The 27,521-nt window shown below is 42.2% G+C and overlaps 1 protein-coding gene across 2 annotated transcripts; it reads right to left on the bottom strand.

Annotated features, from left to right (window-relative positions):
* Window positions 1-8,820: 8,820 nt before the first annotated feature.
* On the bottom strand, window positions 8,821-26,695 carry allc (allantoicase). Of its 2 annotated transcripts, XM_085133986.1 has the most exons (12): window positions 26,485-26,695; window positions 25,863-25,913; window positions 13,144-13,231; window positions 12,639-12,758; window positions 12,458-12,537; window positions 11,945-12,077; window positions 11,719-11,874; window positions 11,525-11,598; window positions 10,817-10,925; window positions 10,622-10,740; window positions 10,399-10,549; window positions 8,821-9,453 (listed from the first exon to the last, which is right to left on the bottom strand). In XM_085133986.1, the coding sequence occupies exons 1-12, from the start codon at window positions 26,572-26,574 to the stop codon at window positions 9,437-9,439; spliced, it is 1,188 nt and encodes a 395-aa protein (XP_084990112.1). In that variant the 5' UTR covers window positions 26,575-26,695; the 3' UTR covers window positions 8,821-9,436. The 2 variants fall into 2 exon arrangements, with proteins under 2 accessions (XP_084990112.1, XP_084990111.1); XM_085133985.1 differs by lacking the exon at window positions 8,821-9,453 and having other exon boundaries at window positions 9,471-10,549; window positions 26,485-26,694.
* Between the last annotated feature and the right edge of the window lie 826 nt (window positions 26,696-27,521).

Genomic DNA, 27,521 nt, shown 5'->3' with positions numbered 1-27,521 from the left:
ACATATAACACAGACATTACATTGGGGTTACAAGTCGGAGATCGGCAGTTACGGAAAAAAACACTGAAATGTACACACAATGGGAAGGTACAAGAGGAAAAGAAGAGACCCCTACTCATGCTGTGCTTCCATGGTAGGACAGCACGAGAACAGGAAACAAAAAAAACTCCTCTGCACAAAAAAAGCACATGAATGTTCACAGCACAACATTATGAAGACATAACAAGCCACAGGGATGGGTAGGGGATGAGGAGTAATCCCAGGCAACACAGCAGACATCCTGCCACTGCGCCGACTCGCCAGCGCGGGCCCAGACCCGCCTCGTGTTCCCAGGAGGTAACAAGCATCGAAGGCGTTGGAAAGGGAAGGGGAGATGAGTGAGTGCTTATCAGTGTAAGTGTGTGTGTGTGCGTGTCCATAATTCAGCTGAGACAGTGTCCTTCGCCCTAACAGGCTAAGTAAACAGTCCTCCAGCCAATCCAGGTGGCCTTGCAGGGATGGGGAGAATAGTCATCACACAGTCGTTATCAGGGAGTGTTTGTCCGGCTTCAGCCTTGGGCCTGTGCAGCTGGCGCCGTGGTGGTGTCTGCATTTGATCCCGAATTTGTTGATTTATTGAGAATTTTCAAAGCTGATCTTTTTAACACTCTGATACTGGTCTCTCTATCTCCCGTTGGAGAGCCGCGAGCCTCCCCATGATGGTATCAAACTTCTGATCCGTGGTGTTATCATTCTTTTTATTCTGAGACCTCACAACTGCTGTGATCCGTTCTGTGATGTGATCCAGCTTTCGCTCAAGGTTCTCATTTTGAGCAGGGCCCTCTCTGATGTATCCCACCATACGCTCAATGGTGTTGTTTTGAGCCTTCACAGAAGCCGTAAGCGTCTCCAAGGTGTTAACCATGCTGCGTTCGTTGTGAGAGGTCGCGACTCGTCCCGTCGCTTCAATTCCAGCGGGCAGCTTTGGGGGGGTTTGAACAGCCGGTTCCGCTCTGTTATTTCTCCGATAAGTCAGGGCCATGCCAGCTCCGATCAGCAAGAACCCCGTTATCATGGTTCCGAATAGGTAAACATCTTCAGCGTCCTCGATCGACAGTCCCGCCAGGCACACGACCCTCCATTTCTGCCACCCGTCCATCGTGTAACCGGCAGGGAAAGTCCCTCCGGGGCACTCGGGCTCTCCCGAGCCCAGACTTCTCGTTGAGAAGAGGGTGTCAATAGCATTCAGAGACCAGTTGATCAAATCCATAATTCTCTTTTAGGTTTTAGAGAACGACAGTGAGAGACTGTTCCAGGGAAAAGAATAATGCACATGAGACAGACAAGGACAGAGAGGCTAAGCAGGGAAGATAAGGGTAAGGAGGAGAGGAGAAAAATGCGACCGCCTCCGCTGAGAGCCAAACAAGAGCCAAATGCTTTTTGAGCATTTAAATCTTGCAGATTGAAAATGTAAGTCAGTCGAACGATAAAAACCTTTTTGAGCAGTAATGCGTTCACAAAGTAATGTTCAAACACATAAGACATGTGTCACCTGTACACCTTGAACAGTCATCTTTCAAGGTGCACACACAATAACTACAATTGTAGTTGTGACCCATGAAATCAAGATAAGAACTAGTGATGGGAAGTTCGGCTCTTTTCAGAGAGACAACTCTTGTGGCACGATTCCCAAGGAAGAGCTGGCTCTTTTGGCTCCCAAATGGCTTCTAATTTATTATTGTCCACAGCCTAATATTTTACCCTTACTTGGCAAATATGAATGCTTTGTGTGATGATAAACCATTTTGTATTTAGTGTTTTTATGAGCAGCCTTATAACTGCCTAATTTTATGTATTTCTTCCGTTTCAAAAGCAGGCATTCTTACTTAATTTTAATATTATAATCAAATGTTTAATTTTAATTTGACACAAAAACAAATGAACAAAACTCTGTAAACAAATACGCAGAGCAGAAACAGAACCAAACTCAGTAACCAAACAGTATGTCTGGAGAGCAGTTTCTCCTCTGAGTTATTATCTTTTCTGTTTTTGAGAAGACTCTTTCCAAAGGTGCAGCTGTAATGCATAGTGTCCCCTCCATCACCTTCACCAGGTGTGAAAAAACTGTGACCTTGGCCTGCCACCAGCTCAGGGGGTCTTCTCCATGTTGGAGAGATAACATCTCATCTCTCAAGATAACATTGCATCTCCAGTAGAGCATCAGCTCTTTGCAGCATCTCCTGTAGCTCTTTCGTCAAAGAGTCTCCACACAGCAGAAGGTTGTGGCTCCTCCTCCAATTGGCCCTCTAATGATGGAGCTGGGTGGCTGCTGGGGGTGCATTTTGCTGCTGAGGCAGTTATTCTCTGAAGTGCGTCATCAACAGCTCTGTTGTCACTAAATTAAGGCTTTTTAAACCTAGGATAGAGTAATGAAGTTTCTGAGAGGGTAGTGTTGAACTCCATATGCAGAAATGTTTGGTCCATGCTGAACAAAGAGGTGCAACCAATTCCAACCAATCATGCTGTGTGCGATGTATGTGGGAGGACAGTTAAATACTGTGGCAACACAATAAACCTTGTTTAAAAAAATTGGGGAGCTGGCTCTCACTCGATGGAAGTTGGCTCTTAGAGTCAATGCTTTTGCGCATGACACATCACTATTCAGAACTAATCTTATCAGTTCCACGGTCTAAATTTGGTAGGGACAGAGCCTTTCTGTGGCAAATCCCAGACTCTGGAGTAGTCGCCCTCTAAATATTAGGTCTGCACAAATGCTGGAACATTTTCAGTCTTTACTGAAGACAAATTCTTTTGACTGGCTTTTAGCACATGTCGATCCATTTTGGTTTTAACAGGCTTCATTGTTGTTTTTGTCTTTATTGTGTTATTCTCTCTCATTTAAATTTTATTGCATCATTGTTGTGCATTTTACTTATTACTTACATTTTAGTTTGTAAAGCACTTTTTGCAGCATGAGATGTTTGAAATGTGCAATACAAATAAACTTGACATTGACCTTGACAATAACTACCATAACTACAGTTATTGTGTTCCAGTGAGTCCTGTAGACTGACAGAGTTACAGAGTTTTTCTCTCGGCTGGTTCTTTGGATGCTTTTAACCCCAGTAAGGACTCAAGACTCTCAGTGTTGGTAGTGAAATTTGTTTCTTTGATAATTGTGTGTTTTTACAGTCCATTCCACCCCCCTCCTCTGCAGCGGCGCCACGGACTACACCTCCGTCACAGTGTTGTTCTGCATTCATCTGTGACCCAGACTACAAATCTCTCTGTAAGTCTTTCAGACTGATAGATGTCAGTGACTTTGTTGCTCAGCTCTTTCGTTAGTTGGTTGTGTGATGTACTACTGTTTGAGATCTGCTCCACTTTTTTACACAGCCTGAAAGTTACATGTCTGGAAGTAGTCAGGCCTGGGTGTGACAGTGAAAGTCAGCTTTCAAAAGGTTGCGGTTAATCACAGTTAACTCATGATTTAATGGCTCTGCATGTGAGGACCCAGGAGAGCTCTATCCCTCTCTCTGCTGTCCAAACTTAGCCCAACATTACTCAGGTTGAGCCTTCACAATGAAACCAAAACAGACCAATCAAAACACAAAAAGTGAATATCCTGCACTAAACGCCAGAGACAGTTTTCTTATGCTGTGTTATTCCATCCATTTTCTTCCGCTTATCCTGTGCCAGGTCACTGTGGCAGCAGCCTAAGCAGAGAAGCCCAGACCTCCCTCTCCCCGACCACCTCCTTCAGCTTGTCTGAAGGCCAGCTGAGAGATATAATCTCTCCAGTGTGTCCTGGGTCTGCCCCGGGGCCTCCAGTGGGACTTGCCCAGAACACCTTACCCGTACAACAATTGTATTAGTAGGGTACTAAATGGAAGGTTGGTAGTTTAATCCCATTCTGCTCCAGTCTGCATGCCAAATATCCTTGGGCAAGATACTAACCCCATGTTGCTCTCCGATGCATTCATCAGAATACGAATGCGTGTGAGTGTTAGATAGGATTGAATGGCCTCTAGCAATGGGCCAGAAACCCCATATTCCCAAAGCACCTCCCACACTCCGAGGGACAGTATTAAATGCCTTCTCCATGTCCACAAAACACATGTAGACTAGTTGGGCAAACTCCCATGCACCCTCAAGTATCCAGTGTTCAGTGTTTCACGACCAGGACAAAAACAGCATTGTTCCTCTTTTAACTGAGGTTCGACTAACGGATGGACTCTCCTTTCTAGCATCCTGGCATAGACTTTTCCAGGGAGGCTGAGGGGTGTGATCCCCCTATAGTTGAAACACACCCTCTGGTCCCCCTTCTTAAAGATGGGAATCACCACCCCTGTCTGCCAATCCAGAGGTACTGCCCGTGATCTCTCCGCAACAATGCAGAGAAGTGTCAACCAAGACAGCCCTACAACATCCAGAGCCTTTCATGAACTCAGGGCGGACCTCATCCACCCCAGAGCCTCTGCCACCAAGGAGTTATTTAACAGTCACCTCGACCCACAGCATGTCTTTATCCTGTTTTCCTTCTCTCACCCCTACCGGTCGCAGCAGATGGCCGCCCCTCCCTGAGCCTGGCTCTGCCGGAGATTTCTTCCTGTTAAAAGGGAGTTTTTCCTTCCCACTGTCGCCAAAGTGCTTGCTCATAGGGGGGTCATATGATTGTTGGGTTTTTCTCTGTATCTATTATTGTACGATCTACTGTACAGTATAAAGCACCTTGAGGCGACTGTTGTTGTGATTTGGCGCTATATAAATAAAATTGAATTGAATTGACCTGACCCCAGAGATAGGTGAGCTGTCCTCTAGCCGTCCACAGGGGATTAAGGAGGTCCTCGACGTATTCCTTCTATCAGGGCCTCAGCGCCTGGCCGCTGCGCGGCACACAATGCACCCAACCCCTATGGCGCCTCCTGCAGGTGGTGGGCCAGCAGGAGGATGGGCCTATGTCCCTTTTCTGGGCTGTGCCTGGCCGGGCCCCATGGACTAAGCCCTGGCCACCAAAAGCTCACCCTCGGGCAGCCTCCCCACTGTTCTCTTGATGTTTTACTCATAGGGGTCTTCTGAATCGCTCCTTGTCTGGTCCCTCATCCAGGACCAATTTGCCATGGAAAACCCTACCAGGGGGTAAAAGTCCCGGACAACATAGTGCCTGGGATCCCTGGGACACACAAACCCCTCCAAAATGATAAGGTAGTGATTTGCGGAGGGGTGCTGTATGTAATGTGTAATTTTAAATGTAATAAATGTCATTTTTACCTTCCAGTGTAAAGCACCTTGAAGTGGCTGTTGTTGTGATTCAGAGCTATATGAATAAAACTGAATCGATTTTGAAAATCTTCTTTTGCAAATCTGATTTATGAAATATTCCAACAAAGCATAATAAAATATTACTGAAATATTTTACTTTACAGGAAAGTTTACTGTTACAGATTTATTGAGATCATCTAGTGTATGTGAGTTCCATTTATACTCTTTGCATGGTAACCGTGAGGTGTTTGTGCCGCAGACTGAACCTGGACCAAGAGACTAAGAATCAGGCCAACAGCTTCTCAGCTGAAGGATGCAGAGAGGACACTTTCCATCAGGACAAACCAGGATCAGAGAACCCGTGACTCCCGTCTCTCTTTGAAACTATGGCCGCTGCAGATCCCTCAGCTGACTCTGAACTCGAGTATTTATGTTTAGCTCATCTGAACATATGTGGTCTTAGGAATAAGCATCCTGACGTTGAGAAAATATTAACAGATTCTAACATTCATGTGCTGGCCTTAACTGAAACTCATTTAGACAACAGTGTTAAAAACTCTGAACTACATATAGAGAAATTCAGGTTTTACAGGAAGGATAGAAACAGTAATGGAGGTGGTGCCTGTTTCTATATTCACAATCACATGACAGTTATTCAGCGGTATGACTTGGATCACAAAGATCAGTACCAGACCAGTGTTAGTGGGATGTTGTTACAGACCATCAGGCAGCAAAATAGATTATTTAATTAAAATCTGCAGAAAAATAGAAATGGTGTCAAATGAAGACAAAGACATTTTCCTTCTGGGAGACTTTAACTTTGACTGGTCGAAAGAGTCTACAAAAAAGACAAGGATTGATTTTGTCTCCTCTGTGTGTGGACTGACCCAGATCGTAAAAAAGCCTGCCAGAGCGCACATGACAAATTCACGATCCACATCAAAATATATTGATCACATCTACACAAATATTCCAGCACTCTGCACAGAACCAGACGGTCACCAAGTTAAATCAATCAGTAATCATAAGCTCATCACTGCCACTGTACGAAGAAGAGTCCCCAGAAGCAGAAACTCAGAAACAGATCCCCTCAGTGAACCCTTAAAGTCTCCTCCTGTTCTTTCTGAAGTGTGTCCATCAGAGTTTCTTATTAAAAAAAAGATCATGGAAAACAAACACTGTTCTCTCGAGTTTAGGAAAGTTGAGGATAAGGAAGTTGAGAGGTTGATGTCCCACGTTGATGCTTATGTTCTACAAACTGCAGCTCCATCCATCTCTGCTCCCATATGTCACATCCTGAACTCGTGCATCCACCGCGGCAAGTTCCCATCAGAGAATCTTGAGAGCTGCGTATTCCGTCCTGATCCGATCCTGGAGAAAGTACTCATCCAGCAGATGCAGGGGTACTTTAATAACAATGAATTTTTCACTCATCATCAAACTCTTGGTGACATAACTGATCATTGGCTCACAGAACTAAAAAAAAAAAAAAAAAAGTTGGAGTTGTATTCATGGATTTCAGTTCGTCCTCTGATGTCATCAGTCCTAATCTGCTGCTTCCCAAACTGAAGTCTTACCATTTCTCAGATTCGGCCATTTCTATAATGAGAAGTTTTCTCTCTGCTGGAAACAGCTGCTCATGTCGCTGGACAGACACTCACTGTGAGATGCCACGAGGAAGCTGCATGACTCACTTCCTGTTCTCTGTTTATACAAACGATCTGAAAGCTACTTTAAAAAGTGTTCATGTTGTTGTGAGTAGCAGTAGGGATGGGTACCGGTATCCGGTGCCATCATGGCACCGGTTCTGACATAAACGGTAGTAACCAGACCGAAAAGCAGCGCGCATTTCGGTGCTTTATTTCGGTGCTTTTTTTTCCTGAGCTGTGATACACTTTCTTCTTCCTTACATTTCTATTGGCGGTTGGCAAACAACTGAAAGGTGCATTACCGCCACCAACTGGTATGGAATGATACACTTTAGATTCTAGCCAATTATTTTACGTTTCGAGGATAGTAGGCGGGTCCAGGTACGTACGTTCTTTTAGAGCAGAGCTACAGATTAAAAATGCCCAAGGCAAAGCGGTCAAAAGTCTGGCTGTACTTCACAGCAAAAGATGCAAACTCAGCAGCCTGCAACAAGTGCTTTAAGCTGATACTGTCAAAGGAGGTCACACTTTAAATCCGATGAACCTAGCCCTGCCAGTGTAGCAGAAATGATGATGGCAGCAGCAGCCGTTCTTCTCTGCGTGAGTAGCTTCATGTTGTTCGTGTGTAATTTACGTTGAGTAAGCTAACCGCGTTATTAAATTAATGCATGTAACGTGAACTAGCAAACACCATCATAGCTACATGCGGCTGTCTTCTTGTTTGATGGCAGATACTCCCTTCACCCTGGCCAAAAAGGCTAAAATGACCGAAGAAAAAGTGGAAAACAGCTAAACATGAGAGGTTTTTGGACAAAGTTTGTGTTTTTTCCATTGTTTAAGCACTGCTTCCAGCCCAGAGTGATACCATATATGCCCTATACCTGCAGAAAAGACTAACATTGTTATCTTTTTACAAAAAAACAGCTGAACATGAGAGGTTTTTGGACCACTTTTGTGTTTTCCATTCTTTAAGCACCGGTTTGGGCACCGTTTAAGCACCGGCACCGTTTCAAAAGTACCGGTTTGGCACCGGTATCGGATAAAACCTAAACGATACCCATCCCTAAGTAGCAGTAAGCTGATGATGTATCACTCAGAAAAAAAGCACCAGGATTTACAGGAAGTGTTGAGAGATGAATCAGAAATTGTGCGTGGCTGGCTCAGAGAAAACAGCATGGTTTTAAAGACGTTCACATCAACAGTAATCAGAACCAGGACGCAGGTGAAGAAAATACAAACACTCCTCAGATCCACACTCAGTGTAAATGTGCAAGAGTTTAACTGGATCAGAATATTAGGAGTTTTACTGCACGATGCTCCTCATCTGGTTTGGACATCTTAGTGAAATCCTTCCGAAAGAAAAGCTTTGGTTTGAAAAGGAAGTGCTGTACAGTTTGCTCCTCCCCTTTTCAATGTAAATATTTATTCTCTCATTTGAGTTTCTTCAGAAGTGGAGAATTTTGTACTCTACCAGTCTGCACCCTGGAAGTCTGTCTGGTGAGATATTTAATTATAGAGGTGATTTATTCGATTATTAAGAATGAGAAAATATTGAAAGGTTGTTGACTTTAGAAGCCAGTGTGTTTTAACTACTCTCTTCATATTTTAATGGTCATTTTATCACTTAATGTGCTTTTCTGTGGTTACATAATTTTATCACTTTCTTTATTTGTGCGCTTTGAAGAAGCGCACAAATAAAGAAAGACCAGCAGTGTGTAGTGTGTGTGTGTGTGTGTGTGTGTGTGTGTGTGTGTGTGTGTGTGTGTGTGTGTGTGTGAGTGTCTGTGTGCGTGCACAGAGAATGAAACAAAATAGGAAAATGGACATTTTGGGACGGATGTGATTTTTACTGCAGTAGTCTGTTAGGGTCAGGGGTCACTGCCTCTGTTGAATCATGTTCCTTGTTTTGTAAAAAATTATATGTGCTCATAAAAATAAAAAAAACAACTCCTCGAGACTTCTTCTTTTTATTGTTGTGGGTCTTCACCTTACAATTTAAACCGTCTAGGCATTATATCAATAAAATTAAATTCTTCTTCTCCCAGCCGTTCACTCCAGTCCTCTACATCTCCTCCTTCATCCATGAACCTTCTCTAAGCTCTTCCTCTTCTCCTCTTGCCTGCAGCACCATCTTCATCCTCCACCCTCGCTCTTCTTGCAAGTGCTCAGAGCATCCTGCTCACTGAAAATCTGAACACCAGACTGTGTTGAAGAATGAAGATTTGTACAAACTTTGTTTGTGCCTCATGTGCTGTATTTACATGATGTTAGCATGTTTCAATAAACCACTGCACATATTTCCCGCTCAACACTTTTGCATAGTACTGTATATCCATTAGTCAGGTTCATGGTCCCTGGGTATAACATACTACTACGTACTCAGTAGAGAAGTGAAAACTGGAGATCAGCCTTCTGTTACTACAGTAACCTCACAGCAGCCCTGTTATTGGTCACATGATGTCATTAAAATGTTCCAAAGGCCAACAGCACAAACAGGGTCCAGAGGTGCAGTTCAGCTGAAGCCTGTGTCACCATCCACGTGTCAGTCACAGAGGCCATGCCCCTAATAATGAAAAACAGTCACAGATTTTACAGAGAGGTGGAGGAGGCAGTGTATTTGATTAGGGGGCAGGTTGTAAATAACTTTAAACCTGTTCATTTATTAGTGATTTTATGTTGTTTTTATGTTTAGAGTGAAATCAAACTTTGGCTGTCACAGCTTTATTTTACAGAAGTAAACAAACCCATTCATTCTTTCACATCTGAAGCATGTGAGGTGTTTTTAAATGTATGTGCTTTAAATGATCGTGGAATCACTGAAGCCAGCGGAGACGATCTAACTAAAACATGGAAAAGAAACCAAAACCAGAGACTGAAGATCCAGAAATATCAGAGTGAGGGTTCTACATGTGACGTGAATCCAGTGTGAGCACATGTCACATGTGTCTGAGCTACACCACCTCCACCATTCACAGCAGCTTTGTGAGCCAACACGAAGGTGGAGGAGGGTCTACTATAATTGACTGCGGGAGTAAGAACAACTGAGCACAGCTTTTTAATGAATTGATGACGCAGCTAACTCCCAACCCCTGACACCTCCTGACGGTGCAGTTCTGCTGCCGCTCGTGAGCACTGTGTGTAGGAGCATACCACAGCTGGAGCTGTGTGTCAGGCCCAGATGTTTCCGGTTAATGTCTTTAAATCTCAAACAGACGGGGAAAGAAGGAGGCGCAATCATAATTGGACATTTCAGACTCATTCAAAGGACAAATGTCCTGGAGAATCATTGGAGGTGGGGGTCAGGGTGTTGGCTGGAAGGTGGAAGATGATTAAAGTTGACCTTGAGCCTGAGGGAGAGAAAACTAAGATGGATGGATGAGAACTAATGACAGAGGACCAGACAAAAGGAAATCAATAACCAGCAGATCAATAGCAACTTAATTTTTTAAAAGCACTGAAGGTCTGAGGTCATCTGGGTGTCACAGTTTGGACACTGTCCACTTCTTACTGGCCAGAGTTGCAGCGAATGGTATGGGTCGACCCCACAGACGGAGGCGGCTGATTCCTCCGTCCGGAGCGATGATAAGTCGGACGTGGGTGACAGGATGGCTCAGTTTCAGCTCCATCTTGCCGTAGTGATGAATGTGATGAGGGCGGAGCTGCAGAGAGGTAGGAGGCGGTGAGAAAGAGGATGAGAGGGTGAAAATGATTTAACAGGTGACAAAGGTTACCTTCTGAGGAGGGAGAAGGACCCTCCATTTCCCAGAATTCCACCTACTGCTGATACACTGAGCCTTCTCCTCAGGGGTCAAAGTGCATGCCTCGATCCTGCACGAGTCTGGGAAGTTTCCTGGAGAGGAAAGTGTCAGGCTGAAGAGCTAAGTTTGTTTTTAGAGGAAAGAAAAGCAGCACTGATGTGTCTCCACCTTTGAAGTGGTTGGTGTCGACCTCAATGCTGCTGATCAGTCCTGGATGACCGAGACGAAACACCGCCCACTCCCAGCCGGGAACCTGCAGGATCCCACGCTGGTCTGCCTGCAAGATTTGTAGCAGGGAAGCATTTAACCCACACCTATAAGGTAATAATATTTATGTTCACGGTTGGAGAAACAACAAGTTAATAATATTATATCGTTATAGTACAATGAATTATGACACTGAGGACAGCTTGAAAAGAAAGTGGAAACCTTTCTAATGAAATGAAACATTTTAGAGAGAGAGCGGACTCTCTGACAAGCAAGGAAACTGTTGGTAGTAAATGAAGTCAATCAGAAATTGATGTTTTTTACTGTGCAGACACTGCTGGAGGACATTTTGACCTTTTGTGCTATGTGAAGAGTTTTTATAAAGGTACATGTCAGGAGAGTGCACCACTTTTACTTCTGTTGGATTTAACCTTTATAAACGTGTAAAGGTTAGAAACTTTAAAGACTTTTCCTTATTTCCTCTCATGTTCCTCCAGTTCAGTGGTTTCACACAGTTTTTTCTGCTCTTGGACCTTTATGATGTCAGAGAAACATGCTGTCAAAAATCTTTTGGGCCGGCCAATCAGAATAAAGCTGGCTGTGATTCATGTACAGCTGCTTTAACGTATAGAGGCGGAGATGTGACATTAGTGTTGTCAGCGTGCAAACCTGCAGTTTTTTGGGTCGGTCCAGTCTGCGGGCCGTTTCCCATCCATCGGCCATGTTGGCAGCTCGACCAAGTCCTGCAAACACAGCACACCAGTTTGACCAGAGCTCCCAGCTCAACAGAGACATTCAACCCAATATTATCAATATATATATATTATATTGAAATACAGATTATTGTACTATCTGATGTTAACCAATCATATTGCGTGGATGCCCAAAGTGGGCGTCACTGTAGCCAAGGCAGACTCCTCCATTGGTCAGAGCCACTAGGTCAACATCCTGATTGGTGGAGACAGATGACCAGTCCCTCAGCCCGACACCGTACACCCGCAGTCTGGCTATGCCTCCATCTGAAACACAGTATATTGTAGATGCATATAAAGTTGCACAGAGCATGTGTGTGTGTGTGTGTGTGTGTACCTGGGTACATGTTGAGGCGCAGGTGTGTCACTCTCCTGCTGAAGCTGACTTTGAAGTAGTTATGGCAGCAGTCCGAGTATCCAGGCTGCAGCTGCGACACACTCACCAGCTCTGGCCACACCTCCGATCCCAGCTGTCAATAAAACACAGTAAATGACATCATTCAGTGAACATCCAGGTCAGACATGCCCACATGGCACAGGTGTTCACCCAATCAGCAGCCATGCATATAGTCATGTGAAAAAGACATTCTACTCAGGTCTTTATGGTGTCCTGACTATAAATTAATGACTGATTGACGATTAGGAGCTCTCCGCTTTTCACATGGCTGCAGATAAACCATAAACCATAGCTGTCAATTCAGCACATCACTCTTGTTTTAAATATTTGTTTAGCTGGGGCTCACTACAGTGTCGGTGATCACATGAAGGTCAGTGATCAATTCAATTCAATTCAATTCAATTTTATTTATATAGCGCCAAATCACAACAAAAGTCGCCTCAAGGCTGTTACCTTGGCAACAGCTGCCATCTGACTATCGGAGGTAGCCATGCCAGTTCGGTCTCCTTCCAGGGTGAAAGGAGGCTCCTGGTCTGGGAGAACAACAGGAAGTGTTTCATTGAAGCTATTTAGATATGGAAAAGTTTAAAGTACGTTATTGGGCAATGCGATGAGGATGACGATGATGACATACCCAGACAGCCGGCCTGGATGGAGATGTAGGGTGAGTGGTTTCCTGTGAAGAAGGACGTGTCGACATCAAAGCCATGGATCAAACCTGGGACTCCCAGCTGGATAATGCACCAGTCGTGACCTTCAACCAAGCAACCAACCAAGCAAACCAGCAAACAAGCAAACAAGCAAACAAACCAACACAATGATGATTGGTTCACTTCTCAGTAAAAAAGCAAAAAAGGAAAAGAGAATGGATGGATGAAACACAGACATAAATAACAGGGGGAAATGATTGAAGAAGATGAGACGGGAAATACAGAGGGAACAAGGGTTAGAGCAAACTCTAACAAAATCACAGATCAAACTAAGAACACTAAAATAAACAAAATGTTAAAAGTAAAAAAAACAAAAACAAAACCCAAGTGTAAGAAATGTTGGAGCTGAGGCTCAGAAAACCCAGAAGAGAGTAAAAGAAAGCACCACGTCAGAAAACAGGTACACTTGTGAAAATTCAGGGTACTAACCAGGTGTTCTCTTCCTCCTCGTCTCCCATCCGTCCATCCACTTTCCAAACTCGGTGAAGGCAGATGTGATGAACTGTGGCGGCTCTCTCTGTACACTCAAAAAATGAATGAGGTGGATTGTTCAGTGTATATTAATTATTTATTTTCATTTTACTTAAAATATATGTTTTTGTTAAGTTAAAATATGTTTTTCTAATCAAGTCTACGTAATTGTGTCTATTATTGTCTGTACAGCAAGCCTATTCAAATGGCGGCCCGCGGGCCAAATGCGGCCCAGAAGCAACCTGCGAGTGGCCCTGCCTGTGGTCCTGGCAGAAACACAGAGAAAACGCAAAAAATTAATTAATTAATTAATTTTTAAAAAAATTAAAAATTCCTACAGCGTAGTGTAGACTATGAATGCAACACTCCTAGTAGCCTAGCAATATTTAACCCACAATGCACCGTGATGTAAACATATTAAACAATCATCGTAATATATGATGCGACAACAGCATGTCTTTCTCACTCCAAAAGCGCAAAATTGACAATGAAAACTGTCGTCTTAACCCTGCCTGGACTGACAAATACTTATTCATTTTACAGAGTTTAATCATCTTACAACCGGAGTTGTACTACCATGGTGAGGGTCCTGTACAGCCCAAGAGACAGCTGCAGCATCTTCCCTTCCTGTTTGCTTCTTGGCGAAGAAGAAAAGGCCTTTCACAGATTCTGAAACAGTGAAATACTGCATGCTGGCCATGGTGGATGCGGTGAAAAGTGATGAAAAAATTAAAGTAAGTGAGACATCTGCTATTAAAAACGTACCCCTGTAGGACAGTTCAAATATTCGTAGAGTTGAAGTTCTGGCGTCAGACGAGTTTGAAATGCTGTTAGATGACCTGAAGAAAACTGATGTAATGTCTATAGCAGGAGATCACAGACAGAACTGATAATGCACAGTTGTGCGTATATGTCCGTTTTTTGGATGGGAAATTGCTCGGCTTACTACCGTTAGAGGGACACACAGCTGGCGAAATAATGTTTGAGAAGATTTCAGCTCTTTTTGAGGAAAATGGTCTGGATATGAAGCGTGTCTGTATACTTGTGACGGATGGGGCTCCATCCATGGCAGGAAAAGTGAGTGGTCAGCGAAATATTTATTTTAATTTGAAAGGGAATTATCAAAATGTTTTTTGTTATTATTATTATTATTATTTCAAATGTGCAAAAAATAGTTTAGTTATAGCTCCCTTTTTTTAAATGGACCTTTTGGTGTGCATTTGTGAGAGGTCACGAGATTTACAGGGGAAAAGAAATAAAAAGATTACTTGTTTTTCAATACAGTTGTGTGGGTTTGAAATTGATCATGATCTGCTGCTTACTGGCTTCAAAAAAATATCTGGCCCAGATAAATTCCTCGGTTTGAAAATCTGGCCCAACTAACTTCGTAGTTGAATAGCCATGCTGTACAGAATACTAATGTGTTACTTGATGGCATAACATTTAAGTTAATTAGGATCGATATACTTCGTATATCCACAAGGTGGCAGTAATGCAAAAACAGTTGTAATAAAACCACGAAGAACAACAAGGTTTCACGGCTTGGACCTGCTCATGCGCAAGACTTCAAATTTAACTTAAAAACGTTGTTTTTGGCGGCAAGCTGCTGTTTCTTTTTTGAGATGTAAGACCATGTTTTTCTTTGACTATGTTGTGTAGTATCTACATGTTGAGCATGGTTATAGTTTGCGTTTGTCTTACAAGAGATGTTATATAGTTTGCATGCCCCTGTGCTACAATAGTTTTACTGGGTCCTGGATAAGTTAGATATGTCTGCTTTCATCCTGCCAAGCCCTGCCATTGTAACACGGAACCGTGAGACCACTGGGCAGGTGGTGTGTATAGGTTTACATGGTAACAGATGAAGTATCCCCCTCACAGAGCAAACCTGGGCTTAAGATGAAATATAATATTACAAGGGATGAAATTTAGTGTGCCTGTTTATCTCAGGCTATTGCAAACAACTATATTAAAGGCTTATATGTTAACATGATTATTTTGTGGAATGTGTAAGAAACATTTTTGTTGTTTTTTTGTTTTATTAAGGGATTAGCTACAGGGATTATTTTTTCATTTGCTTTCTTGGGATTCCTTTACTGTAATCCGAGAGTCACAAATATCGAATAGGATAGCAAGGCAAGGATAGCATGAGGTTGTTGTCATGATATGAGTGAACAGTTGTTGTTTAAGGTGCAGTTCATGTGGAAGCCACCGGAGGGTGGTGTGGGGAATAATAAAAGTGATGGCTAAAACCTAAGACGGTGTCATGTCTGCTCCCTGAAGTAATATCGTAACATGGTGTCAGAAGTGAACTGATAAGGCTATACAAGAGTGTCGCACACATGGAAGGGCTTAAGCCGCCAGCTGGACTTGATTTGCTGCAAGGGAACCTCTCGGAAAATTGGAGACGGTTTCGGCAACGGTTCGAGCTGTATCTCGCGGCTACAGGAGGTGCTAGCAAGCCACCCAAGGTACAGTCTTCACTATTTCTTCACGTTGCTGGAGAGGAAGCGGTTGAAGTGTACAATACCTTCACGTTTACAGAAAATGGTGATGAGCATAAGCTGACGAAAATAATGGAGAAATTTGAGGAATACTGTAACCCAAAGAAGAACATAACCTATGAAAGGTACAAGTTTTTCACGTGTGTGCAAGGGGATATGCTAATTAGCCAGTATATCACGGAGCTAAAGCTAAGGGCCAAGTCATGTGAATTTGGACAACTGCAAGAATCCCTCATCAGAGATCGCGTAGTGTGTGGAATTACATCTGACGCAATGAGAGAAAGGCTGTTAAGAGAAGATGATATTACTCTCGAAAAAGTAGTTCAGCTTTGCATTGCGGCTGAGACCACAAAAGCTCAAATCAAGCAAATGCATGAGGAGGATCACAATGCTCAAGTCTCTGCACATGAAAGTAAAGACGTAGATGCAGTGAGACATAAGCAGACATGCAAAAAAGACAGACAAAGTAAGATGAAACCGAACGACAAAGACCAAGCAAGCACATTTAATTGCAAACGATGTGGAACTAAGCATGCATCACGCCAATGCCCTGCTTATGGCAAACAGTGCAAGAACTGTGGGAAAATGAATCACTTTGCCAGAATGTGTAGATCGAGAAAAGTGCACACTGTCGCCGATGAAGCCACGGATCAGCAGGCAAGTCTGTTCATTGGGGCTGTAAATGCAAAAACACAGACACGAACAGATGAATGGACTGTAGAAATAAAAGTTGGCCACAAACCTGTGAAATTCAAACTAGATACTGGTGCACAAGCCAATGTGGTTCCCTACAGTCTACTACGAAGAATAGGAAATAAGCAAATGCTTAGACCCACAAATGTCAGGTTGTCAACATACACCGGAGACAAAATAGCAGTTAAAGGAAAGTGCACTTGGGCAGTGAAATACAAAAAGAAAAGTTTTGTTTTGGAGTTCATTGTCGTAAAATCAGAAACCAAGCCAATTCTGGGAATTCAAACATGTGAAGAAATGGGACTCATCAAGAGAGTGATGGCACTGAATAAAAGTGATGAAATGGACATCTTCAAAGAATTTGCTGATGTGTTTGAGGGCATAGGTTGCCTTGAGGGAGAACACACCATTCAAATTAATGATAGTGTGGCACCAAAAGTTCATCCACCAAGAAAAATCCCTGTCACTTTGAGAGAAAAACTCAAAGTAGAACTGGACAGAATGGAAAAACTGGAAGTGATTACAAAAATTGAAGAGCCTACCCAGTGGGTGAATCCAATCGTCATTGTGGAAAAGGCTACTGGACGACTGAGAGTCTGCCTAGATCCACGTGATCTCAATACAGCAGTCATGAGAGAGCACTACCAGTTGCCAACAGTTGAAGAGATAACGAGCCGACTGGCAAAGGCCAAATATTTCACTGTGCTGGACGCAAGCTCAGGATTTTGGCAACTTAAATTGGATGAAGCCAGCTCTCGTCTCTGTACATTCAACACACCTTTTGGTCGTTACAGATTTCTTCGCCTGCCTTTTGGAATTAATTCAGCTCCAGAAGTATTCCACAGGACAGTGAGGCAGCTGTTTGAGGGGATTGATGGCGTCGAGACATACATAGACGACCTCTTGATCTGGGGAGAGACTAAAGTACAGCATGACGACAGACTGAGGCAAGTGCTTGAGAGAGCAAGAGCAAAACATTTTAAGCTGAACAAGGACAAATGCAAGGTAGGCCTGGAGGAAATTAAATACCTTGGCCACATCTTCTCGGCAGATGGTTTGAAACCAGATCAGAGCAAGATAGAGGCCGTAAAGAAAATGCCTACACCAGAGTGCAAAAAAGATGTGGAGCGATTTCTGGGTATGGTGACATACCTAGCAAAGTTCATTCCAAACATGTCACAACACACAGAGCCATTACGCGGCCTTACCAGAGATGATGTTGCATGGCAGTGGGAAGGTGAGCATCAGCACGCGTTCAACAAATTGAAAACAATTCTTACTGAAGCTCCTGTGCTCAGATACTATGATGTACAGCTTCCAGTAACACTATCTGTCGATGCTTCTAAAAGTGGACTCGGTGCTGTCTTACTACAAGATGGCAAGCCAGTTGCTTATGCATCACGCTCATTAACAGAGACTGAACAGCGTTATGCACAAATAGAAAAGGAGATGTTGGCAATTGTGTTTGGTGCAGAGCGTTTCCATCAGTATGTGTATGGAAGAAAAGTGAACGTGGAGTCAGATCACAAACCACTAGAAGTGATAATGAAAAAGCCGTTGAGCAGTGCTCCAGCAAGAATACAGAGACTCCTAATGAGACTGCAAAAATATCAGGTACAAGTACAGTACAAGCCAGGAAAGGAAATGTACATCGCAGACACATTATCCCGAGCATATTTGCCAGTGACCAGCTCATCTGATAATGAGATAGAAGACCAGGTGCACATGGTAATTTCCAACTTACCTGTGACAAGTGCAAAACTAGAGGAATTCAGAAAGGAAACAAGGAATGATATGACACTGACTAAACTTACAGAGACAGTTCTGGATGGATGGCCAGAAACAAGAAACCAAGCTGCAACAGAAATCCAAGCGTATTGGAATTACAGGGAACAAATTTCAGTAGTGGATGGAGTTCTGTTCAAAGGAGAGCAGCTTATTGTTCCTGCAGCACTGAGAGCAGAAATGCTAAAGCGCATTCATGAAGGTCACTTGGGTATTGAAAGCTGCAGACGCAGAGCGAGAGAAGTACTCTTTTGGCCTGGAATGTCACAGAGTATCACAGAGATGGTGAACTGCTGTGATGTGTGCAGTACTCACCAGAAACGACAGAACAAAGAGCCACTACATCCACATAGTGTTCCAGAAAGACCCTGGCAAAAGATAGGTGTGGACCTATTTACCTTTGACCAGCAGGAATATCTCCTCTTAGTGGATTACTATTCCAAGTTCATTGAGGTTGAGTGGCTGAAGTCGGACACAAGAAGTGCAACAGTTATCACTCATCTTAAGTCACAATTTGCCAGACACGGGATTCCTGAAACGGTGATTTCAGACAACGGACCACAGTTCAGCTCCCGTGAATTCCAAGACTTTGCAAAAGAGTGGGAGTTTTGTCACAACACTACGAGCCCCCACCATGCACAGTCAAACGGAATGGCAGAGAGAGGAGTACAAACAGTGAAACTCTTGTTAAAAAAGGCAAAAGCCGAGGGGAATGACCCGTATCTGTCATTAATGAATCTGAGGAGTACACCGTTGGAGGACATTGGAGCGTCACCAGCCCAGCTGCTAATGGGTCGACGCATAAGAACAAGACTTCCAACAACATCGCAAAGATTGAAACCCCACATGGTCACTAAGACAGTGCAGCAGTTGTTAGAAACAAGACAACAGAAACAGAGAGAATACTTTAACCAAGGAACCAAAGCACTTCAGCAACTGCAGGTTGGTGACACTGTCAGAATGTGGCAACAGGGTGTATGGAATCCAGCTCAGGTGACAGGTTTATCTGAACATCCAAGATCTTATGTTGTTCAGATGCCTGATGGACAGACATATAGAAGGAACAGAAAATTTCTAAGGCAGTCAAGGGACAATCAAAACGTGACACGGCAAAATGTGTGTGATAAAACACAGGGACAAAGTGAGATGGACATGCAAAGTAGAAATGTCACTCCCACAGAGTTTTCAAGTTCCCCACCCAAAACTGCGAGTGGACGCATTGTTTCCAAGCCCAGAAGGCTTATTGAGGAATAAAATGAACATTATGTTTCGAGTATATGCTTTGACAAAAAAAAAAAAAAAAAAAAAAAAAAAAAAAAAAGTTCACTAGAGAGAAATGTGAGTATGCCAAGAAGAATTTTTTTCTCTTTCTTTTTTTCCCCCACTGGTCATGGGCCTTGAGTGGTGTTGTGAGTTACTTTGTTGTTTGCCCCTGTTGTTGAAAAAAAAAAGAAAAAAAAGGGGGATGTCATGATATGAGTGAACAGTTGTTGTTTAAGGTGCAGTTCATGTGGAAGCCACCGGAGGGTGGTGTGGGGAATAATAAAAGTGATGGCTAAAACCTAAGACGGTGTCATGTCTGCTCCCTGAAGTAATATCGTAACAGTTGTGACATTTAAAATCCAAAAAGTCGAAGGCGAAAGCCACCGTGACACCATTGTTATGCTCTGTCAGTAATCTGTATTATGTAAAAATGGTCTGGTCGGAGTTATACATATCAACATAGTTATAAATTACATTTTGTTAAATCACACACTTAAGGTTTTTTTAAATAAAATTATTCACGATATATGAGTGGACAGACAATGGAGGTCGACAGACCTGGTGATAATTGTTTCTGGCTGGGTGGCTGTAGCTCAGGTGGCAGAGCAGGTCAGCCACTAATCAGAAGGTTGGTGGTTCGATCCCAGGCTGCCTCCTGGCTGCATGCCAAATATCCTTGGGCAAGATACTAACCCCATGTTTGCCTACTGGTGGTGGTCAGAGGGCCCGGTGGCGCCTGTGTCTGGCAGCCTCGCCTCTGTCAGTGCGCCCCAGGGCAGCTGTGGCTACAATGTAGCTTGTGAGTGTGAATGGGTGAATGACTGAATGTAGTGTAAAGCGCTTTGGGGTCCTTAAGGACTAGAAAAGCGCTATACAAATGCAGGCCATTTACCATTTGTTTCTATAGAAAGTTAGCACATGGCAGTGTCACTCTCTTGCTTTTCTTCTGAGTAGTATTTTTTTGCAGTTGTATTTCAATCAATAATTTGCTTCTTGAAATTAAGTAATGAATTTCTTGTTTTACTTTCTAAATTTCAACTTTCTAAAAGGCAACTATTGTATACATTGTACCTATGGTACAATTTGTACCTATGGTACATTGTACCTATGGTACAATGTATACAATGTATGAAAAGATCTTTACTGCAGGCTCTGCAGATTCTTTATTTTATTTTAACCTATGTCGCCTCACCTTGAGGTTGGCAAATCTGTCTAGCACTTTTTGGTGATCAACTCTCTCAAGCAGTTTAACAGTTTCTGTTTTGCCTGTCACTGTTCCCTGTCTGTTTTTTTTACCTGGTTCTTCCTGACCTTGTACTTTCTCCTCACGTTTCCCTCTTTCCTCTCTCCCTCTTTGGACTGACAATCATACACAAATAGATTGTATTCAATTAGATGTAAAAAAAAAAAAAAATTACATCAATATGAAAAAACAAATACTATTAAGACCACTAACAAAAAGTCCTCTCTCAGTGTACTTTCAACCAAAAGGCAAATAACCAAACCACATGAACATCTAATAAAAGATAAAAATATTTAAACACTGATCCAACATTATTCTTGATTGACGGATCATTTGATTTTACACTTTTACCTGACTACAGAGCAGGATGGATTGTAGGGTAGCAAACATCGTCGGAAAACACGTTTCCAACACTGCATGTTACCTGGTGTAATGTTTTTCAGCTAAAAAAAAACATGGTCTGACTCCTACCTAACTATATAAAGAGTAACTGAAGGTTAAATGCAGCTAATATGTCCTGTTTTAAGCCAGGCACTTACACCTCCGCTCCGCTGCGTCTCAGCCACCATCGCTCTGCCAGCAACGGCGCTAGAGCCAGAGCAGGGGAGAGCTGGAACAAACCATTTGGGGGGGAGGGTGTTATCTATACCTTTGTTGTTAAAATGTTATGTCTCAAACAAGTACTGAATGCTTTTTATATTTTTAGTAGTGTGTCACACAAACAGTAAATATTGTAAAAAAAAAAAAAAAAAAAAAGTAAGAAATCTTTGGGGGTGCTTCAGCACCGAGATTCACAGAATTTACATAAACTGTTAAATTTTTGTGATTTATATCGTTATCGGACGATAAATGTCTTATATCGGGATATGAGATTTTGGTCATATCGCACAGCCCTACGAACAATTGTTTCCGTGTTAAAATGTTTGCAACTCGAGTTTTTTGCCCATACAATGGTAAAACAAATGTTGACATTGGCAAGTGTTAAATGGTTACTGTTGTGCTGTTGCAAAAAAAACTGAAAGCTGACAAGCTGTTTTATTGTTAGACCATAATGTTGATATTTTATTAAAGTTTTATTTGGGATGTTGATATAATTTTGTTTGATTGCTAATATCAGTGGACTATTTTTTATTATTATTATTACATTTTTTTTTTTTTTTTTAAATTGTGGCTGTTGAGGTGGACACTGCACTTTGCATTGTTAAAGGAAAGCACTTCATTGGCGTTGTGTTACTGGACTGACCCTAAGCAATCATTACAAAAAGCAACTTTTCTATCCATTTCAGACACTTTAAAGAAAAAGCACTCCACAGACCTTACTAGCATCACATGTGCATAACTCAAGTGTCATCTTATCAATGTGTTATGTGGTCTTCAATGTTTGTTTGTTTTCTTCTATTTCTGGCAGACACAGACATTTAATTTAAAGTCTTGATGTTGCATCTGTCTACATACTGTTAGTTACTAACCCTAATGAGCTGTTGTGTTTTGTTTCGGACTGGATTTACACAAATGCTCACTGAATGTGTTGGCAATAAAGGAAATGTAAAAAAATAAGTTGGATGTACTTAATTCATTTGTGTGGAACCTGTTGACAAAATAGATTTATGTAAAACTAATTAGTAAAGCATAAGGTGGCTGAAAATATAATATTTGAATTAATCTAACTTAAATTTAACATTTTACTGCCACAAATATGAAATGTGTTTAAAAAACTAATCTAAACTATCTAACCTGTAAATATGTCATTTATGTTCATACAACATAACTTGATTTAGGTAGTCTTAAATATCTCTTGTTAATCCTAAGTAGTTTTTTAAATTAGATAACTTAAAGATTTTTGCTTTAAACTAACACAATGCAATTTCGTGGAACCTGTTGACAAAATAATTTTAATTAAAGTCAACGTTTCACTTTTTGGAGTGTACAAACCAACATTATGAGCTGCCTGTTAAAATGCTGGACTTCAGGGAGCATGCCTACCAACAGCAGCAGTACAGGTCACCACACCCCTCAGAGATGCCTTCAGAGGTGGGAAGTAACAAAGTACAAATACTTCTTTACTGTACCTTAGTAGAATTTCTGACATCTGTAGTTTACTTGAGTAGTTTTTTTCTGACTACTTTTTATTTTCACTACCTACATTTTCAAAACAGACTCGTGTCTGCATGCACCATTTTTTGGCTTTTTCTTTTGGCTCTCAGCAAAGGCGGTCGCACTTTTCTCCTCTCCTGCCCTTATCTTCCCTGCTCAGCTTCTTATGTCCTTGTCTTGTCTTGTGTTTTTTTTTACTTACTTTTCCCTGGAACACTCTCTCACAGCCTATTCTCTAAAACCTAAAAGAGTAATTATGGATTTCATCAACTGGTCTCTGAATGCAATTGACACCCCTTCTCAACGAGAAGTCTGGGCTCGGGTGAGCCTGACTGCTGAAGATATCTACCTATTCGGAACCATGATAACAGGGTTCTTGCTGATCGGAGCTGGCTTGGCCCTGGCTTATCGAAGAATTAAGGAAGCAGAACCGGCTGTTCAAACCCCCACAAGGCTGCCCGCTGGGATTGAAATGATGGGACGAGGCGTGAGTTTCTCAAAATGGGCTTATTGAGTGCAGCACGGAGAAGATCTTGAAGAACGCACGGCTGCCGTGAATACTCAGAACAAGACCTCTGAGTGAAAAACTGGATTACATCTGGAGGGGCTAGCTCGAATAACACCTTTGAGCGCAAATTTGATCACATCTTGGAGAAGCTCACTGCGGTCGTGAGTTCTCAGAATCGGCTCTTTGAGCAAAAAGAATGACAACATCACAGAACGTAAGTTTGGATAACATCATAGAAAGCTCACGGCTCTCCAACGGGAGATTGAGAGACCAGTGTTGGACTGTTAGAACAGCTTTGGAATTCATATGAGTTGTTCGCACTAAGGTAAAAACCATCATCACTTCATGTGAAGACCCCTTCGGCGCCAGCTGCGGTCTCAAGGCTGGAGCTGAACAAAAACACCCTGATAACGACTGTGTTTAGACTGTTCCCCCCATTCCATGCAAGGCCACCTGGGTTGGCTGAAAGACCGTTTATTTAGCCTGGCGGGGCGAAGGACACTGTCTCAGCTGAACTCTGGACACACACACACACACACATACACTGATATGCACACACTGATCCCCCCTCCCTTTCGAAACGCCTTTGATGCTTGTGCCCTACCGGGGAAGATGGCAGTCAACTGGACCAGCACAGACATGCTGCAAGACCGGATGCACTGTCTACACCGGCTCTCTTACCCTTTACCCGCCCCTGTTACTTGTCTTGTGTTTCTATGGTGTATTGATAGTCATGTGCTTTTTGTGCTGAGGTGTTTTTTCTGTTATCAAACTGTTCTCCCACTAGGAGCTCAGTCTGAGTGGAGTTTTTTTTCTCCACCTCTTACCTCATGTTGTGTATTTTCGTTGTTTTTTTTCCTATCAGCCTACCTTTCTGACATGTCTCCCCAATGTGATGTTTGTGTAAAGTTGGTCAGAAGGTTCCTTTGTAAGTGTGCATGCGCGATTAGCGTGCTGCCTGCTGTAACCCTAATTTCCTTCGGGATTAATAAAGTATTCTGATTCTGATTCTGGTTACTTCAGGTTTAACGTCTTTGGGGGGAGTTATTATTTCACATCACAGCAAATTCTCCAAACATCAAACATCAATTTAAACCTAAACAGAAGACATTATTAGTCACCAGAGGATGTCGCATAAAAAGAGATAAAACTGTGTGCCACAGTCACAGGTGGTGGTTTTAGGGTTAACTTCAGGTGTCATTAAGATGTGTTTGCGGTACTTCAGCATCTATCTAGCCCTACAGAAGAAGAAGAGCGAGGATAAAGGGAGTAGCGTTTTTTTTAAGTGTCAGGTAATTTGAAATGCAGCATTTCTATCAGCTCAACAAACATCAGCAAACACACAAACTGTTTGTGTGCAGTTTGTCTCAGAGTGTGTTGCAGCTAAAGGTCAAGCTGTTGTATTTCACAGGAGGAGAAAAGAAAGAGAGCTAACTTCACTCAGAGGTGGATAAAGATGAGGCAGACTAACTGTGTTTAAAGGCTGCATGAAAATCCTCTGCAGGTTAGGATAAACATGAATTTTAGCTGATGATGGTTGTATAGTGTATAATATAAAGACAGCATAAACAATGTACTGTCAGTCTAGAGATTAAATCAGCCAGAACAACTCAGGAAACATTTGCTCACATCTGGTTGAATCCACATGTGTACATCCACAAAGAGCAGCAGGCCAGCTGATCACAGCCCGTACACTAAAAAAATCTGGTGAAGCTTTCAATAGAAATTATTGAGAGATATGATGATTTTCCCCACACTGAGATCCCCCCACCACCACCACCACCACCACCACCGCTCCTCCCCTGGCCACTTTAACCACTGACTGTACAAATTTTCCTGTTTAGAGGTAGAGGCAAAGTCACCCTCTACAATGAAGGAAACAGAAAATAGAAATATATTTTTATTTTCCTTCTGATTCATGATTTAATCCGATTAGGATTAAAGGTGTAAAGTCTGTTTTCCCATCTACTGATATTATTTTATTATTATATTAATATAGCACAATTCAGTTAGCTTTGCACAAAAATAGAAACGTCCTCCAAAGAGCTGCTTTTACTTTCTTACTTTGAGTGCATTTCAGAGCCAGTACTTTTTAATTTTACTTGGGTAAAGAGGTTGCATCAGTACTTCAAACTTTTACTGCAGTATTTTTAACAATAGAATCTGTACTCTGAATGCCTTTAAAAGCTTTAAAAATTATTTAAAGATAAATCTGTTAATGTATTATAATTATCCAGCTCATTTTGAGTCACCTGCATAAATTAAAGAATCCTGCCATACACCTGCTGCTATGTCCAGTTCATCACTGTGTGAATATGCTGTCCTCCATCCAAATGTGGATTTTATCCACTGATAAAAATAGTGCCTTAGAAACTGTTTTCTAAACATTTTAGACTTTTGTTTGATGGAAAGAACAGACATAAGCTGTTAAACAAATATTCAACTCTTTTAAATAAAGCTGGGTGTGAGGTGTTTTTAATGATGTGAAATATGAATCACTGGGCTCAGAGCTGCAGGCAGGGGAGGAAACAGTGGACTGCTCCTTTAACGTGAATGTCACTGATGCTGATGAGTGGAGTTATTTTACCTTCAACAGGTTTCTCGCTGGGGCAAACCATTCGTCTGTGGCAAAAATGACCTGAAAGAAAAAAATTGCTTTGCTAACACAAACAGCTTCAATGTGATAACACAGAGAACAGAACATTGTTAAAGCGGTGATTAAACATTACACTAACAGAAACTGAGTGAACAGCTAGCTGGCCTCTTTCCTGAGCAGCAGGGGAGAAAATATTTAGACAGTTAACTGCAGTTAAAGTCAATGTACGTAAGAACTGTACAAAAAATCAGCATTAGACCTGTTTGTGATCATTTTATGTATTTTTGTGTTTTCTTCTATGTCTGTTGTCATATTATACTGAACGAATGTTAGGAGCCCTGATTTTATTCACAATTTATTAATTTACTATAAATTACATATTATAATGAAAGATTACAAACTGCAATATAATTCATGTGTATTCATTGTGTCTTTCGTATATTATATTACTGACTTTACATTGTTTTCATATCAGGCTGTGGTTTCAAACAGTTGTAATGAAGTACTGAATGCTTTTTATATTTTTAGTAGTGTGTCACACAAACAGTAAATATTGTCAAAAAAAAGTAAGAAATCTTTGGGAGTCCTTTGATTCATACTTGTGGTGACTCACCTTCCCTCCAACCATCTCACAGCCCAGATCGTTGAACTGCAGGAAGTCGGGCTCTGCACACACCTTTCTTGCCATCCTCCTCTCCGCCATACTGACCTTTCCTTGACTTTCCACTAAGACAAAAACACAAAACTTGAAGCAGCCGCAGTCTGCCAACCTGCTTGCGCAGCCGCTGCCCTGCAGCACAAAGTTCAGCGTTTGCTCGGCCAGACAGCAGCTGTTTGCTCACACTGTCACTCATTTACCTGCATATCTACAGCTTTGTTAACTCACCTGAAACAGACATAGTTTGACCAGTGCAGTCAGTTTGTCCGACACAAACACACAACTACAGGTGAACAGAAACCTATAAAGACAAATTCCTACCTACAAAATCATAAGCAAAACACACTGCAGCAGTTCTCCAATCACACAGGAGCTGATAAAGTAAAGAGAGCTGACCCAGGAGTTTGTGGAAGTGCCTCAAGATCGGTGCTGGGGAAACCAAAGGACTGGTGGTGAACTTCCACAACGGTGACAAATCTCAAATATCTCATTACTAATTTTACATCGTCACTGCGCACGACTCCGGATACTGTAGCTCCTCTGAAAAAGAGACCCTCAAATCAGAAGTACTTGATAACCTATATCTGTAATCTATTGAAAAAAGCCCTCCATGAAGCTTGGGCATCTTACTAGTCAAGTCAAGTGGCTTTATTGACATTCCAACCATGTGCAGTGGTACAGTACACAGTGAAGACAACATTCCTCCAAGACCATAGTGCTTCATATAACAGACATATAACAGGGCTAAACAGAAACCTAGGGTTGTTCCTCTTCAGCACTGTTCCTCTTCAGAACTTCAGGTTCTGTCAAGTCATGTTCTGTCAAGTCATATTTTGTCCACCCAACCACAAAGACTGTAAAAACTGTTCGTCAAGGTGGCAAAGGGTTTAAATCTGTTTTTGCTGACACTGTTTTTTCCGAGACTGTTCCTCTGCCTCTCTGTGCCCCCTGTTCTCAGGGTGACTGCGGTCCAGCCATCCCCTGCACCTGTA

This window comes from Neolamprologus multifasciatus, chromosome 15, assembly GCF_963576455.1.
Source record: "Neolamprologus multifasciatus chromosome 15, fNeoMul1.2, whole genome shotgun sequence".
In the NCBI taxonomy this organism is placed as follows: domain Eukaryota; kingdom Metazoa; phylum Chordata; class Actinopteri; order Cichliformes; family Cichlidae; genus Neolamprologus; species Neolamprologus multifasciatus.
This window is presented reverse-complemented; position numbering and strand designations above follow the sequence as displayed.

Bases quoted from the DNA above. Each gene is read 5' to 3' on its own strand.
- allc (XM_085133985.1), bottom strand. From the start codon at position 26,574: ATGGCGGAGAGGAGGATGGCAAGAAAGGTGTGTGCAGAGCCCGACTTC. The intron at 12,078-12,457 runs GTAACAGCCTTG...TTTTATTGACAG, and splicing joins AGATGGCAGCTGTTGCCAAG to CTGGGATCGGAGGTGTGGCC. The intron at 10,926-11,524 runs GTTTGCACGCTG...CAAATCTTGCAG, and splicing joins ACCGACCCAAAAAACTGCAG to GCAGACCAGCGTGGGATCCT.